The sequence below is a fragment of the Melanostigma gelatinosum genome, assembly GCF_949748355.1.
Source record: "Melanostigma gelatinosum genome assembly, chromosome: 23".
Lineage (NCBI taxonomy): Eukaryota > Metazoa > Chordata > Actinopteri > Perciformes > Zoarcidae > Melanostigma > Melanostigma gelatinosum.
Genome location: NC_136656.1, coordinates 6652395 through 6668256, shown reverse-complemented (window position 1 = coordinate 6668256; position 15862 = coordinate 6652395). Strand labels below are relative to the sequence as shown.

The following is a 15862-nucleotide window of genomic DNA, read 5'->3' as shown; positions in this document are numbered from 1 at the left end:
CACACACACACACACACAGCTGTGTGGCACACACACCGAAGCTCGCTGCTGAACGTCTTGCATGAACAGCCTCTATTCTCGGTGGTTAACTGTCTACATGCCTGGTATTGTTTCAGTACCCAAGCCTTTAGATTTTAAAACGCAATCTTAAACCAACTTTACGACACTCAGCGGTAGTGAAATGAATCTCAGAAGGCAGTCAAATGAAAGAAAAAGAGTGGGCGACCAGTATTTGAGCTGATACGCCTTAAATACAAACATGGTTTTCCATTAGAATAAAGAATTCCAAAGAATATTCAGTTAAAAAGTTAAAGTGGTTTGATTTGTAACTTAAGAATTAATTCACATATAAATTTACCAGAGTTATGTTTTGAGTTCACTGTTTGAGAGTTGTTTTTGTGTCATGGGTTAGGTGGATGATTCTGTGGTGGCCCAGAACATGCATGAAACCTTGCTGGAGGCCATGAAGGCACTGAGCGAGGAGTTCCGCCAACGCAGCAAGTCTCAGTCAAACTCTGGCCCTGGAGGAGGTGCAACTGCTTCTAACCCCATCAGTGTTCCCTCACGCCGCCACCACCCAAACCCTCCACCCAGCCAGGTGGGCTTCACCCGCCGGCCCCGAACAGAGCCTCCAGGAGGAGCTAACTGTGGAGCAGTGGTCAGCAGTGCCAACGCTTCTCCCACCCCACGGCATAGCTTCCCAAGGTCTCGCACTGCAAGTGACGGGGCGAAAGGTGAGGATGGGATAGGAGGGACCACGCCACTCCAAGGGACTTGCTCCAGCCCCTTCACCAATGGCTCGTGCTCCACCACCCCAATCCTCAGGTCAAAGTCAGCCCGTTCTGCCCCCACCACAGCTGCTAAAACTCCTCTTGGGTTGATGCGTTCCATCTCCACCCCAGTGCCGTCCCCAGCCCCAAGCCTCTCCTCTAGCTCTGGGCATGGCTCTGAGTTTGGAGTCGTGACATCTGCAGGTGCTGGTCCAGGGTCTGGTGCCTACAGTCGCTTCCCCTCCAGTCACGCGTCTGTCTCAGGCTCACCCAGTGACTATGGCTCCTCAGACGAGTATGGCTCGAGTCCTGTGGATCACACTCTTCTCCCCTCCCTTAGCCTCCCCGGAAGCTCTATTGGTATCGCTGGCAGCCAGTCCCTTGGCGAGGAGGGAGCCAACTACATCCTAATGGGCCAACGAAGTGGTGATGGTGGTGGTGGTGGTAGCAACGGCAACCAAGGGGGCTTGACATCCAGTTCCCTGCCCGCACCAGTAACACCAGCCTGTGGCTCCCAGCCGCAGACCAGAAGAGTTCTACGCCGCTCCTCCAGTCGTGAATGTGAAGCTGAACGTAGGCTGCTGAGCAAGCGGGCTTCATTACCTCCTATGGCCCTGGAGAGGCTGGTCCCACGTCAGCGCAGAGCTGAGGAGCCAGCAGATGAAGATTCAGCCGATTATGCCATCATGTCCAGGAGCACCAGCCGCGAGTCCTTTGCTTCCACCTCCTCTACCCCACAGAGGGAATCTGTCATGGGTGCTGGGTCAGCAGGGGGAGGGGGAGGGGGAGGGTACTTGGACGTGGCGGGTGAGTTTAAAAGTGAAGTGGGTGGAGGAGCCAGTGGTAGTGTAGATATAGGTGTGGACAATGGGTACATGTCCATGCTGCCTGGCGCCAGTCAGCCTCCAGCATCCCTGTCCCAGTCGTTGGCTGTCTCTGTCCCAGACTCCGATTCCAAACCTGCTGACGATTACATGGCCATGACCCCTAACAACAGCGTGTCCCCACCACAGCAGATCCGGCCTCCACCAGCTTCTGATGGCTACATGATAATGTCCCCCAATAGCAGCTGCTCCCCTGACCAGCGTGGGGGTCTCTCTGGAGGAGCTTGGCTGGGCAGTGGTAGTGCAGACAGCAGGGCAGGCAGTGACTATATGAACATGTCTCCAATCAGTGCACGTTCGGTAAATGGCAGCCCCCCACCACCTGAACACACCAGTCATTTGGAGACCGGTTCTCAACAGCAACCCCCCAAGATGGTTTATTCTTACTATTCTCTTCCCCGCTCATACAAACATACCCCCTCTGCTGGACATTTTGACGATGGGCCCGGGCGAGGCAGGAGGACCAATGGGAGTTTTACTAGGGGAATGGGTGGAGGTAGGACGGTGGGAGGGCGTCAGGAGCCAACACCAGCAGGCAATTCAGCGGTTGGACGCCACCTGTCACTCTCCTCTTCCTCATACTCCTCCAGCTCAGCCAGCAGCGAGAGCCTCGGGGAGAGCGAGGAACGGGCTACCCAGGCAGTGAGCCCCATGGCTGGGGGAACTCAGTCCAAAGATGGGAGTAAGCTCCAGCAGAGACGGGGCTCTGGTGGATTGTCCAAGCAGGGTAGCCATGGTAGGAACAGACCAGTGAGCCTGTTTGTTGACGTATCCAAGGCTAACACCCTCCCTAGGGTCCGTGAGAACCCCCTGCCCCCAGAACCTAAGAGCCCTGGGGAGTATGTAAGCATTGAGTTTAAGGGGGAGAAGAGCGGCCAGAATGGGGTTGGAGGAGGGCGTGGCCGGGGTCTCAGACATGGCTTATCACTGCCTCATAGCTCAAGCAGCAAGCATCATCAACACAGGCCAACTTCTTGCTTCGGGAACTTTACCCCCCTTTCCCGTAGCCCCTCTGCCCCTATTACCCCTCCAGCTGCCTCTGAGTACGTCAACATGGACTTGGGCCCTTCTCCGTCCCCCTCACCCCTCTCCCTTACTACTCTAGTTTTCCCCTCCTTCCACACCCCTCCCACGCCACCAACCCTTGCCCATCCTCCCAAATCATGTGATGAGGGTACTTCTGGTCCTCGTGAAGAGGGGGCCAAAGTGGCTGAAGCCCCACTTAGGAAAAGCAGAGAAAGTGTCCCATCAGTGTCCCCAACATCCTGTGGAGACTACACAGACATGGTCTTCAGCTTGAGTAGCAACACCGTCCCCAGGCCATCATCCAGTGTCTCCCCCAAAGCCCATTCCCCCACCAGGACTGATCCCTCTGTTCCAGTGTTATCACGGGGTTTAGACTTCCCCCTGGCCAAACCCGGGCCCAACCCAGACCACGGGGCTAAAGTTATCCGGGCCGACCCCCAAGGACGCAGACGGCACTGCTCAGAAACCTTCCTTGCCTTGCCTTCCCTCCCCACCTCTACCTCTACTTCCTCTGCCTCCACTGCCTCCCTGTTTCCAGAACACCCCCAAGCTGTGGCCCGCCGGCTGGGCTTTGAAAGCATGCTGTGGGGGAATGGTGCTGTGACTGACAACCCCATTCAGTTCGCCCTCCCTGGACAGCAGTCCCATCCCACAAACTCTCAGACTTCGTCCACAGAGCAAGGCCTTAACTATATAGACTTGGACTTGGCCAACAAAGAGGGCCCCCATTTGGGCCTGGATGGACCCTCGGGAAGCCAGGCCCCCTCTCGCCTCTTCTCTGTACTGGCTGGAGGTTCTGGGGTTGTGGGCGCGGCAGTCGGCAGCAGCTCAACACTCAACACTTACGCCAGCATCGACTTCTACAAATCAGAGGAGCTGCGGACGCATCAGAATGCAAACAAGGAGGGAACAGGTAAGAGTTGCCATTGTTCGTTTAAAGCACATTTGTAAGGCTCTGTTCAGCTCTGTGACATTATTCAGATAGAAAAGAAGAATACGCATCCTCCCTTATGCTGGGAATCAAACTTTACCTGGCGCCAGGTAGACACAAGTTGAATTTGTCTGACTGTCTGCTTAATCCACAATATGAGATAGAGATCGTCTGCTCGGACAATTCATAAGTAGATTTCTTCTTTAGGCATATGCACACTTTTTACCTTATGTGATTATGTAAGGTGCTAAAGGCCAGACAACCTATTGGAATAACAAAGAATATCGATTTTTTTGGAAAAGACTATTGATCCCCTCGAGGCTTCCTATTGATGTTCGGGGGCAGATTCAGGAGACGTTTGACAAGCAGCAGAATCCTTCTGCTCCAGAAGAGCCGTTACTTTCCAAGTAGAAGAGCTTGTTGCGAACAGCTCACGGCGCAAAAAGCAAAGGAAACTGTTTCGGCATACCGTTGAAGCGTTCTTCAAGTTAAATAAAGTTGAACTCTGGCCCGGTTTTCCGTTGACCTGATAACCTCCAACGGGACACGAGTAGTGGAGGAGAAAAAAAGATTGTTCCTAAATATTTCGATTTCCCAGAACCCCACATCTTTGACATTATGATGATGTGTTGAAGAATAGTATGCAAGCATTGAAGGGGGGTAGCCAGGCTTCTAGATGTGGCAATAAGAAAGTAGTTTTCTATGATTTGAACATCGCTTAATCCGAGCAGACGGCTGTGATTGTTCAGTTTTAACCACCTACAGGGCCTTCTTTTTCTTTGTCGCATATTAGAAAGCATCCACAGAAATCTACTTTATTGTCAAGAAAGGGAGGTCAATGAGGCCAGATGATGAATTTTCATTGTATGTCATTTTTCCCCTCTACTGTGTGGGGTAATGCTCTAGCGGTGGGGTTCCACCGCAGCTAAACAATGCCTCAACTAGGGCACCGTGAGACGTTTCCTCATCGAACAACATTCTCTTTGAGCCACTGTCTGCACTAAATTGCCCCGTTAAGAAATAGACGCCTGCAGATGGAGAGGCATTTAAATGGAGATGTGGATTTAGATGCATCAGTAAAACACTCAGTAGTCTTACTTAGCCTTCCCACAGTGGGGCTCTTGTGATGAATGCGTCCTGCCAAGCCTTGTTGTTTATGTAGCCCTGCTTTCCACTTGATTTGTACCGAAGGTTGTGTCAGACTTAAAACCCTCACGGGGTTCTGTGGTGAACATTTCATCGGCCCGGCTCCAGAGTTGTATTTAATAAAGAACTTGAGGCATTAGCAAAAATTCATCGAGGGATCTTGTGGTGAGAGCAGCGCGGCTGTTTTTTTTAAATATTCCACACAAGGAAATGAACCATCAGTCAGCATCCATACGTTTTATTGGGAAGTGGAGGCCGGGTTGGTGGATGCAGACAGTGTTGTTGGGTGTATTTTAAATATATAAGCCAGCAGGCAACCACAGTGGGACCATATGGGCTCTGGCTGCTGAGTATGTCAGCGGGGCAGCGTGGGGGGGGACAGTGTTGCACATTGGCTGTGAATGTTGAGATGGGGCCAGTGTTTCACTCACACAGCTCTCAAATGCCTCTGTACAGTGCCCCCCCCTCCTTTCATCCCTCCATTCTGCCTCCCCCTCTTTCCTCCTCCAATAAATGATTCTTTTGTTTGAGTGTTTTTGCCGCGGTTGGCTGGCAGGCCTCAAGCCCCAAGACTAGTGGGCTCTCCTGAAAGAGTTTCCCCCTGCAGTCCGCAATTTGTGGCCTTTTCTGTCTTGCTTTCTTGATTCCTTTCTCGCCCGACTTTTCTCTTTATTTCTGTCTTCGTTCTTCTGTTTGACTCCTTTTACCTCACACTTCTTCATTGTACTACAATCGGCGTCCTCATCTGACATCCAGTCTTGACAGATTTTTGAAATTCCTTCCCTCCCTTCTGTTCACGACACATACTGTCGTTCAACATTTTCCACCAAAACGCCTTTTCGTCCTCCTTTCCTTCTCACATTGTGTTTCACTCCGTCCTTTTAAACGCTTGCAGAGACGCTTGAAAAATAGATGCTTAGTGTCGCGCCGAGACGTTTTCCTTTGCAGCCGGAGAAAGAGACGGACGACAACAAAAAGCAAAAATGCAGAGTGGGTACACGGCGACCCATCTATTCGTTATACTCCAAACTAAATACAGTTTAGAAACGATTAATTATCTTGTCTGCATGGATTCTCTGTGCCGTAATTACAACAGGATCCAGCTCGTAGAGAAAAAGAGTAATGAGGAAAAGCAGGGTGATCTCTTTCTCTAAATTACATATTTAAGAAAATCTAAATAAATGTGACGTGCGTGTGGGCTTTGTTGCCCTGCGGCTGCTACTTTGAGCCTTTGTGTAGAAAAATGTAAGCGACTGTGTTCATGTGTCTGCTTTTTATCGAAGCTCAGCCAACGTGTGGGTTTTTCACTTAGCCGCGTGTCGGTGTTTCCTTCCTGATGTGTGCCGTCTGGACCTTCCGCAGAACGCAGCGAAACATCAGTTCATGGAGTGGAAAGGATTTTTCGGGACAAAATGTTAATTTGATTAAATCTGCCACCACTCTCACGAACACCTCCAGAGAGAACAAAAAAAAAAGGAAGAGTGTATTATCCACGCGCCCAGCTGTCCTTGAACTCTATTTCTTTACCATCTGGAGGAGGATGTGTGTGCCAGCCTCAAAATAACCTGTAGCTCTTTTAAAACTCCTTCCACGCCACGGGACACCAAGTCCTGTCCACCGTAGACATTAGAAGTGGCGTGTAATTCTCTCCCAATCAGCCCGTCTGTCTGTCTGCGAGAGAGCGAAGGATAAGTCAGGTTTATTACGACCGGGTCTTAGTATCACTTTGGCAGTAACGTTGTACTCAACTAAAGTAATTATCAACAGGAAAAGAAGCAGTCGGACGATCCGACCAGTTGTAAAGAAGCCAACTTGCCTTTTTAACATATATACATATATGTATACTGAGTACATGTTGTAACTAAATACACACACACATTCACTCCTCTACCCCCCTCACAGTTTTCTTTATGCTGCTGACGGCCTTTTATTGTTGGGTGTGTACTCTAGGGCAACACTAGGTTCGACTAACAACTCGGTTTGATGTAAAACACGACCACGTGGTCGGGACATGACCCCGGATCGGGTGAGGCTCAGGGCAGAGTGTGTGTGTGTGTGTGTGTGTGTGTGTGTGCGCGCGTCTGTCGTTTTAACCTGCTTTGTGCGGGAATCCGCTAGAGTGAGTCCGTCAACGCGCCGACACTCAGCTCTGCTTGCATTCAGAGTGTAAACGCACACAGATGTGGAGCAGCGGGAGGGAAATTGCGGAGGACAAAAAAACACACAAAAAAACACCCTGCATTTTCTCCAATTCAGCGTTTATTTATCAAGTGTGACCCCTTTTGAGATCAAGGCAGACCAACAGCAATGCATGTAGATAAAAGCAACTTCATAATACCATATTTCAACTAGTTATTAGTTATTAGTCATTATCAACTATTTATTTCACATTTCCCCCTCACATTTTGAGAGGTTTCCTTTTTTTTTGGAAAATAACACAAAATGGAGGACGGTCTCTTTTTGTTGTTGTTGGGCATAGTTTGTTTCTGTTAAAGTCAAGGCCGTCCAGTTGTTCTGCAGTCCGGTTGGCTTTGTTTGGGTGGTCTGTTCAGGGAGTCACCGAACTCACACCGCACATAGCAACAGCTCTCCTCTGTTTGGGTTTTTTAGGGAGTGTTGAAGGCTGTGTGTCCGTCACCACCACGAGACGTGTTTTCTTTCGTCTCTCACTTCAAACACAGACCGTGTGATGAGGTCATCTGCGTGCGCGGCGGCGGCAGCATCGACTCATTACCGGCCCTCGCCTCTGTGCAATTAGACGAAACCGAGGACTGGAGGAGTAATCTGAGTTGAACGCTGACACACACACGCATATACGCACAGATTTGTGACGGATGATCGGGCTACGGGACAGCACATGGAGCTCTTGACTGTAGAAAAACCCCCGGTTTCCTCACTGGTTGCACTCTTTACTCTGCCATCAGCTCTTCTGCTAACCCGCAAGAGCTCGCTAATAGCGCCACAAATCTCTTTGCAGCCACATCTGGCGCCATGATGGAGATCCGCTGGAGAGTTTTGCTGACATGTGCTTGACATATAATAGGTGCTGTAAACGGGTCCAAATGTTTCTGTTTTATTTCGGTTTCATTTGCATGCAACAGATGGATTTTAGTGAGGGAAAAAAAACGATGAACGCGAATGAACGATGCCGTTCATTCGCCAGATAAAGAGCAGCTCTACGGTGATAAAGTCATCTCCCTGGAATGTGCACTTGCACGCTTTTGCCCGTGTTCTGATTTCCCCGGAGCCCTCTGTATCAGCACCCTGCACATCATTAAATGGTGTCATTTAGAGGAAGAGTGGTAACTGGCTTTGTTGGGACTTGCCCCCGTGTGTGTGTGTGTGTGTGTGTGTCATCATGCAGTCTTGCGCACTCGTTGAACCGCATTGAAACGAACCGCTGTAAATCTGTAAATGTGTTCCTCTCTCTGCAGATTGCGTAATATTTACCGTCCCTGCATATATTTGTGAACATACTATTTGCCTCATTACAGACATCAAAGGGCCTTTTCATGAAGCCCTGTTGACACTCACAACTTTGAAGCCGGAAAGCACAGATGATGGATGCGAATGCTTTTTCACCGCTTTTTTATGGAGCAAAGGGAGGACTCATTGAGGGAGAGAGCGAAGGGAGGGGGTGAGGTACATTCGAGGTTGTGGGGATGATAATGATGTGGGGATTGATTTATTTAAATGAAGGCGGTATAAGAAAAAGCGCAGTCAGAGCACGTCCACAGCCTGTACCGGGCATTCAACTCTCTCCATTGAATCGCAACTAAAGTTCACATTTGTGCAGAAAATCCTTTTAAGCATGAATCGGCTTAAATCAGCTCACTTTTGTGTTTTGGGAGAGTTTTGGGCTGAACCCAGCCGCTATGGCGCCGTGTTTTGTTCACAGCAGCAACAACAAGACGGAGCTCAGACGGGCTTCCTCTCCATAGCGACGGTATCCGTCCAAAAGAGAATACGTCGAAATAAGTCAACACAAAGCCGTTCAGTTAAACAGACGCAGCCTTAGTAATGGCGGTGTTATCACCCGCCTGGTTTTGTTTTTTAGCCGCTCATCTTCCCAAGACCTTGACCAGGCTGCAGTGCCCATCTCCCAACAGGACATTTCTTTTCACACACACACACACTGCTTGGTGTGTTGTTGCTGATAGATGACGTTGACAGCGTTTTCACGAGGTCAAGGCGCCAGCGCCAGCCGTGCGCGGCTTCATTCTTCAGCTCATCGCATGAAGTCTGAAGAGGGACAGATCAACTGATTAGACAAGGTGTGTGTGTGTGTGTGCGTGTGTGTGCGTGTGAGAATTCCAGTAATTCCACACAGCCGACGGGGATCGGATCTTGTTTCCGATAATGTAACAGACACCATGCTCGACTCCACAGTATCGCTTACACACACACACACACACACACACACACTTACCGTATCTATCAATGTTGTATCACTTGCCGTGTTGCAACTCAAACTTAAACACAGACGGACACAACCAGGCATTTGACGGTGAGGCGTTCAGGAGCTGACAAACGAGAAACTGGCTGACGATAACGGATGCTCTTTGAGTCCAGTCCACGCTGGATTCTTGAGGCTGATAACAACAGAAGTATTTAAAGGCTCAAGAGGTTAATCTGCTGATTATTCCGACTAGTTGTTGGGTCTGCAAAGGCGTCGTCTTCAGAGCGCTTGTTGTTTTCCTAAACCCAAATATACAATCTGAAAAAAACAATGAAACGTTTGGTGTTTTTGCTTAAAGATTTGATGTATTTGTGGACATTTTCTGTGTCATAAAGTGTAATAAAATGTTTTTGTGAAGACATTTGAGCTGCTTATGGGAGAATAACATCCTCTCACAAATATCTGACGAGTCAGACACGCGTAAGAAGATTGACGAGCACGTGACAAAATGTATCAGCATTCTTGTCTTTTTTTCTAAATTCCTGCAAGCTGTGGATAAAATGAATAAAACGTCTTAATTTGAGTCGTTTTGTCTGTTTTTTGGTTCATTTGTTCGTAGATTAATGGCTCTTTTTCACCAATAAATCCTTAACTTACCCTTGAGCCTATTAAGGGTTTAAGCACCTTGCTCAAAGGCTTCTCAACAGGAGCTCCATCATTGTGTGTGTGTGTGTGTGTGTGTGTGTGTGTGTGTGTGTGTGTGTGTGTGTGTGTGTGTGTGTGTGTGTGTGTGTGTGTGTGTGTGTGTGTGTGTGTGTGTGAATGGTAATTAGGTAGTAAAGCCGCGGCTAATGACTCAGTACTCCAGTCATGTTTTGACTGACTAGTGCCTTATTTACATGCATTTGGCGCGCACACACACATGGCATCAGGAGAATGAGCTGTATTGGCAGCTTGGTCAGGCAAAGAGGCGCCGCCGGACAGACTGAATGTGTGTGTATGTGTTTTTTTGTGTGTGTGCGTGTGTGTGTGTTATGTATGCGTGTGTGTTTTCATGCACATAAATCACTTTTTAACTGAAGAGCTCTGAATTGAAGCACAACCATGCACAGGTAATCAAATGCTTTTCTGTCACATCCAAAGACAAGTCCAACGACCAGTCTTCAAGGTACACACACACTTACACACCTTATTTACATGCATTTGGCACACGCACACACACACACACACGCACACACACACGCACACGCACACACTGCTCTAAATAAGAAAAGCTGAGACAAATCATCCGAGCCAATCGCATTGCAGGAAGCAGAGGTCAGCCAAAAGCTCAACCAATGGCCAAATTTACCTTCACCGACCTGAGTCTGGCCTTCCATGACTACAGCTACAGCTACACACACACACACACACACACCTCCTGTCCCTTTTGTCAATACTGTTTTGAACAAAGCCTCTCTCCTCCGCTCTCCAAACATCTCTTTCTTCCTGTCTTTTCTCTCTCTCTCTCTCTCTTTCTCTCTCTCTGCAGACTTTTTATTCTCTCTTTTTTTTTATTGCTTTCACACCAGACCTTTTCTTTTCCTCTCATAATCACGTTCCACACATGAAGGCGCTTTCAGCTGGGCGTGTGAGCCGGGTTTGTGCACAGGGGGTTTTCTGTTTGAATGAATGAATGAACCTCTTACAGGGTCGCTGTGGACCGAGAGATAACTTACAGGGCACGTCTGCATTTAGAAATGCCCCCGTTTGGTTTTTTATAGTCTGTTGCGTCACCATCGGCGTTAAGGTGAGGCCCCTAATGAAGCCTGAATGCAGCTCTCATCACTGCATCGTTTTATTAATACTCCGTGTACTTGTCAGAGTCTGAATGATTGATTTATTGCCTTGTCAACTTGTTCTTGTGTCGGTGCATTCATTTTGAACACTTTGAATACACTTTGAAGTCGCTCTCAGAGAACAGTTTGACATTTTTGGAAAGTACGCCCAACGACTTTCTTGCCGAGATGTTTCAATCTGGACCAAAGTGGTGGAGCGACATGTTCCATTGACATGAACTCCCGTTACTCTACGTACTATCTTCTCTCTCTGTGTGTGTGTGTGTGTGTGTGTGTGTGTGTTAGCTCGGCAGCGTGCCAGCTCCCTGTATGAGCGTGATCCTGGCTACAGAGCTCTGATTGTGCGCTGTGGTATGGGATGTATGCCGGGCTTGGAGAGCGCCAAGCGCTGCCTAAAAGAACTGAGCAGCCACCCACCAACCTACTGGGGTTACTGAGGCCATGGAGGAGGAGGAGGAGGAGGAGGAGGAGGGAGTTTTTCACATACACTCTTTCTTATTTGTCCGCTTCTTTCCCCTCCTCCTCCTCTTCCTCCTCCTCCTTCCTCACACACTCTCCCTGGAAATCATTCAAGTTTCTCTTTTTGCTGTATTTGAGTTTTTTTCTCGTTCTTCTCACTCCGTGTTTGTTTCCCGGCCTCTTTTCTTCTTCTCCATCTGTCGCCCCTATAAATTTAGTTTCGACACACACACACGTCTCTGCTCTGTCTCAGGTGATTGTCTCGACACCGCCGCCGCGTTTCTCCCCCACCATGATCTGTGTGCGTCAGACTGTGTGCGTTTCATTGGATTCGGCGCCATGGCATCGCTCAGCTGCTCCTTCTCTAACTGGGTTTGTCTGTAAAGAGCTTAGCGCCGGTGGGCGTAGGAGAGCACTAAGCTGATTACCGTCCACTAACGAGCCACTTCTCACATGGAGGCCGTGTGTGTTTATGTGGCCGCATGTGGTTTCAGTCACTGTGTGCGTCTTGAGCTGTGCGGAGGCCGGACGGTTCAGGTGGAGGAGCTTCAGGGGATGACGGGAGGTCAGAGTTGATCTTTGGGTCAGCCGAAGTGCTGACGGTTTACAAGCAGGGTGAGAATCCAGTTAAGACTCCTGCGGAGAGGTCAAGTTATTCTCAGGAGCGGCCATCAAATTTCTCTTTTCTTTTTCTTTCCCACAAGGGCTTTGGCTTTGAAGCCCTGATCTTACTAGATTGCTTGAATTGTGCCCGATTAAGACATTTTAGACCAGACGGCTGTGGCTTTTTGGGACGAGGCAATGAAATAACGAAAGACCGCAACAGCCGACGTGTCAAGTTTCACATCTTACCTACGAAATACTGGAGTGTGTACTTCTGGTCTGTACTATTTCCTCTCTCACATCTGTTTACTGCTTCAAGTTTCCCTCGAGTGTAACTAATGCAGCTTGCAGACAGAACACCAACCAGCTATTATAATTTGCCGTTGATTCATTTTAATGAGCTGCAGGGGATTCAATTAGCAAGTGACAGTTGTCTGTCGCGTCTCGCAAAACCAACTCTTCAGCCTCGTAGACTTCGAGGAAAAGAGGAAGTGAAATGGTGTTAAAACCAGTAAGAATGCGGAGCAATCACACCCGCTTTTTAAACAGCTTGGTTCGCCTGCAGATGTTCTTCATTACGGTTGAAGGTACCAACAAATCAAAGGTTTTGAGTTCATGAAGGCAATGACGTAAAAACTCCGTAGCTTCAGCCAACAGATCTTGCAGCACGGGACTCTGAGGACTTCCTGCAAAGTGGAAGTTGAGTTTATAAATTGGGTGTTTCTACCCTTCTATGAGGCCATCTTTTGACATATGGATTGCTGAACTCCTGGAGGGAAACTGTAGACTAAACACACACGGCCTACATTTCAGTTACCTAACCGTGACGCATCTACCAGGGTCGGCGTTCTCTGCAGCTCTGTTGGATCAGGAAGCCAAATTGACAAAGAATCAAATATTTGATTTTCCAATCCGGACACGTGGACAAGAGAGTTTTAGATTCAACCCCCCTGAACTCTTCCCCCTCACGCTCACTTCCTCTGGACCGTCTACATCGGGATCACTCAAATCTTCCGCGTGGTATGAGAGCGAGAACAAACAGCCCCTCGACGCGCCGTATGGGACTCATCGGTGCAGATCGAATGAAGGAGCCTGCGATGTTTGCTCACTGCTGCCGTTATCGGCCGGAGAACGGTCGTTAACCTTTAGAGTGCTGCCTCACCTCTGCGTCACCTCGGCGTCAGCGCCCCTTCGCCGGGCCTCAGTGGCAGAACTAACGGCTTCCTGTGCTTTTGCGGGGCTTTCCTTATTGAATTGAACGCATTGCGTGGAGTCGGTTACACGTCGGCACACGGGTTCTCTGACTGGAAAGGGAGTCAATTGATTTATTGCATGAGGAGACAAGTCTCGAGCTTGTATTGCAGAACCAGTAGCACACGTAGTCAACAGTTCATTTGAGTTTTGAGGCCCGGCATTAACCCCGTTGTCTCTGGGTGTGTTGTTATCATTATACTTTCAGAAGGCAACAAAAAAATCGGAAAAAATAATTTGGATTTAGCCGCCGTGCCGCGCTCTTGCCATCGTCATGTGTGCCGGGATTTATTTTTCTTGCCGCTCATGAATGGAAACGATGGGGAACCCACACCCGCCCGACACAGACTGGCACCGCGTCGGTTTATATTCCTCCACACATGAGTGTCGTCGACGGGTTTACAAGTGTGTGTGTGTGTGTGTGTTTGCCTGCAGTGACGACTGGCTGTGTGTTTTTGGTGGTGTTCACGGACACATCGTGCTTATTTTGATGTTTGTGTCCTTTTTTTTTTTAATGCTTCGCGGAAACTTGATGTTCTGTTGTCTGTCGATTTCAGAGATGCTGTCTTGTCAATTACAGCCCCCACAATGCACCTCTCCACAGCACCGTTAACACGATGTTCTTCTCTCCGCTGCGGGCGTCACAGCACTTAACCAGAGCATTAAAAGCCCCGAATCAGCGGAGGAGAGGAAATGAAAAAATGCGGCTGACTATACTTATTAGTCATACGTGGTCAAGAACAAACAAGTAGGAAATAACACGCTGAAGAGGTTTCGGGAGGGGTGGCGTCTGCGCAATGTGTTTACTGTTCACGTCCCGGCTGAATTTCATTTGGCATTAATGAAATTGTTTGTATTCATGGCCGGTCGTGATCCAGAGGAGCCGAAGGAAACACGAGTCTTCGCTTGCACGTGTTCCCCAGCTGTATGGGACGAGTTGAGCGGGTTTGTGGGTGTCATCAGTGTTGGCGTCCGCTTTGAGCCGATGATAATGATGATGAGGGCTTTTTAGGAGTCCAGCAGAATCTGAATATGAATCACCTCCTGTCCATAAACAACACACACACACACACACACACAGCGAGTGATCGGCCCTGCGTCATCATGCTGCTCGTCATCATGTCTCCATTAACTGCTCTTCTGTTCTTGTTTCCATCCGTCTTCATTCTGTCAGAAAGCCAACCACACATGCAGAGCAGTCCTCAAAAGAGCCTATTTGCTACAAATCACATGCACTTAACATCGCGGTGGAACATTTTGCAAACCATGCTGGTGGTGACGGTCATTATTTTACCCTCGTAGTGTTTTCACTCTAGTGTGCAGAGTACAGAGGGAAAAACAGGGACAGAACATGTGTCACTGGTCCTGTAAGTCCTGTATTAACAAGTTTAAGGCAAACTAAGTGTAGTGAATGAAGAAGAGGAGGAGGCTAAAAACAGGATGGAGATGAAGACTAGAAGGAGAGGACTCTTAATAAATGTTTTTTTTTTTTCCTCCTGTGGAGATGAAGTGAGAGTGAGAAGCGCCTCCAGCGGAGCCTCCAGAAGGTCCGTAGATAAATATTTGCGGTGCGTGTTGGCCCAGTCTGGCTGTCCAACCAGTCAGCCACACACTGGCTGACACGCACACATACAGACACCCATCCACACAACACTCATAGCAGTCAGATATATATATATATATATATGTATATATATATATATATATATATACAGCATTAGCCCACGCATTCAATCACAGTCCCAATTACTGCCCATCAAATAGCTACATGCTACGAATGGGGAAGGTTCTGTGATGCGTGTGCTGTTGCGGTATGAAGGGGCAGAGATGTCTCGATTAATAATTACACAATTCATCAACAGACTGGACACACACACACACACTGTGAAACGCAGATTGGCATCAGTTTGTAAACACACGGGAAAGATTTCCAAATGCAAACTAGATTTGAATGATCCAGAGGTTCGTCAGTTGCTCTCTGAACCCTCTGATGCTGCAAAGCAGAGGGTGAATTTTGGTTCATTTATTATTTACAGTGTCTTCGCAGAAGAAGGAAGCTTCTAATTGATCCTTTGAAAGACTCTGATGAGAGCCGCCACAAGCACGGAGCAGATGTGGCTGTAATCTGCTTTTGTTTGGAGTTTGTGGAGTTTTGAATTAGTAATGACCCTCAAACGACAGCGGGGCCATAAGGAATGCATTATTAAACATCGGGGGATGTAATGCTGTTTGGAGGAAACCGATAGCGATAATAGGAATGGAAAGTTAGCTTCGAGCTGACGCTCGTACAATACGTCAAATGGTGACATTTATGTTTAATATTGATTTACAAATATAATAAATACATAAGATATCTTTGTGTGATCATTCTGTGATCATATTGAATGATTTCACATCGTAACTGATAGCTGACCATGAGTTATTGGTAGTGTTATATAATATTGCATTGGATATCAATGTGTTTCTGTTAGATTGCTGAAGGAGAGTGAACAGGAAACAGTGAATGGCGGACTCCGCCACCAACAATGAAAGTTGCTGTATCGCGAGTTGATTAC

General features: G+C 48.3%; 1 protein-coding gene across 2 annotated transcripts in view; it reads left to right on the top strand.

The window, feature by feature from the left end:
- LOC306796614 (insulin receptor substrate 1-B) overlaps positions 1-15862 on the top strand; it is a 33361-nt gene that overhangs the window by 9052 nt on the left and 8447 nt on the right. For both annotated transcript variants that reach the window (XM_079295644.1, XM_079295645.1), the window contains exon 3: positions 413-3593. In XM_079295644.1, coding sequence (XP_079151770.1) covers positions 413-3593 — 3181 coding nt within the window. The remainder of the gene's footprint in view (positions 1-412; positions 3594-15862) is intronic.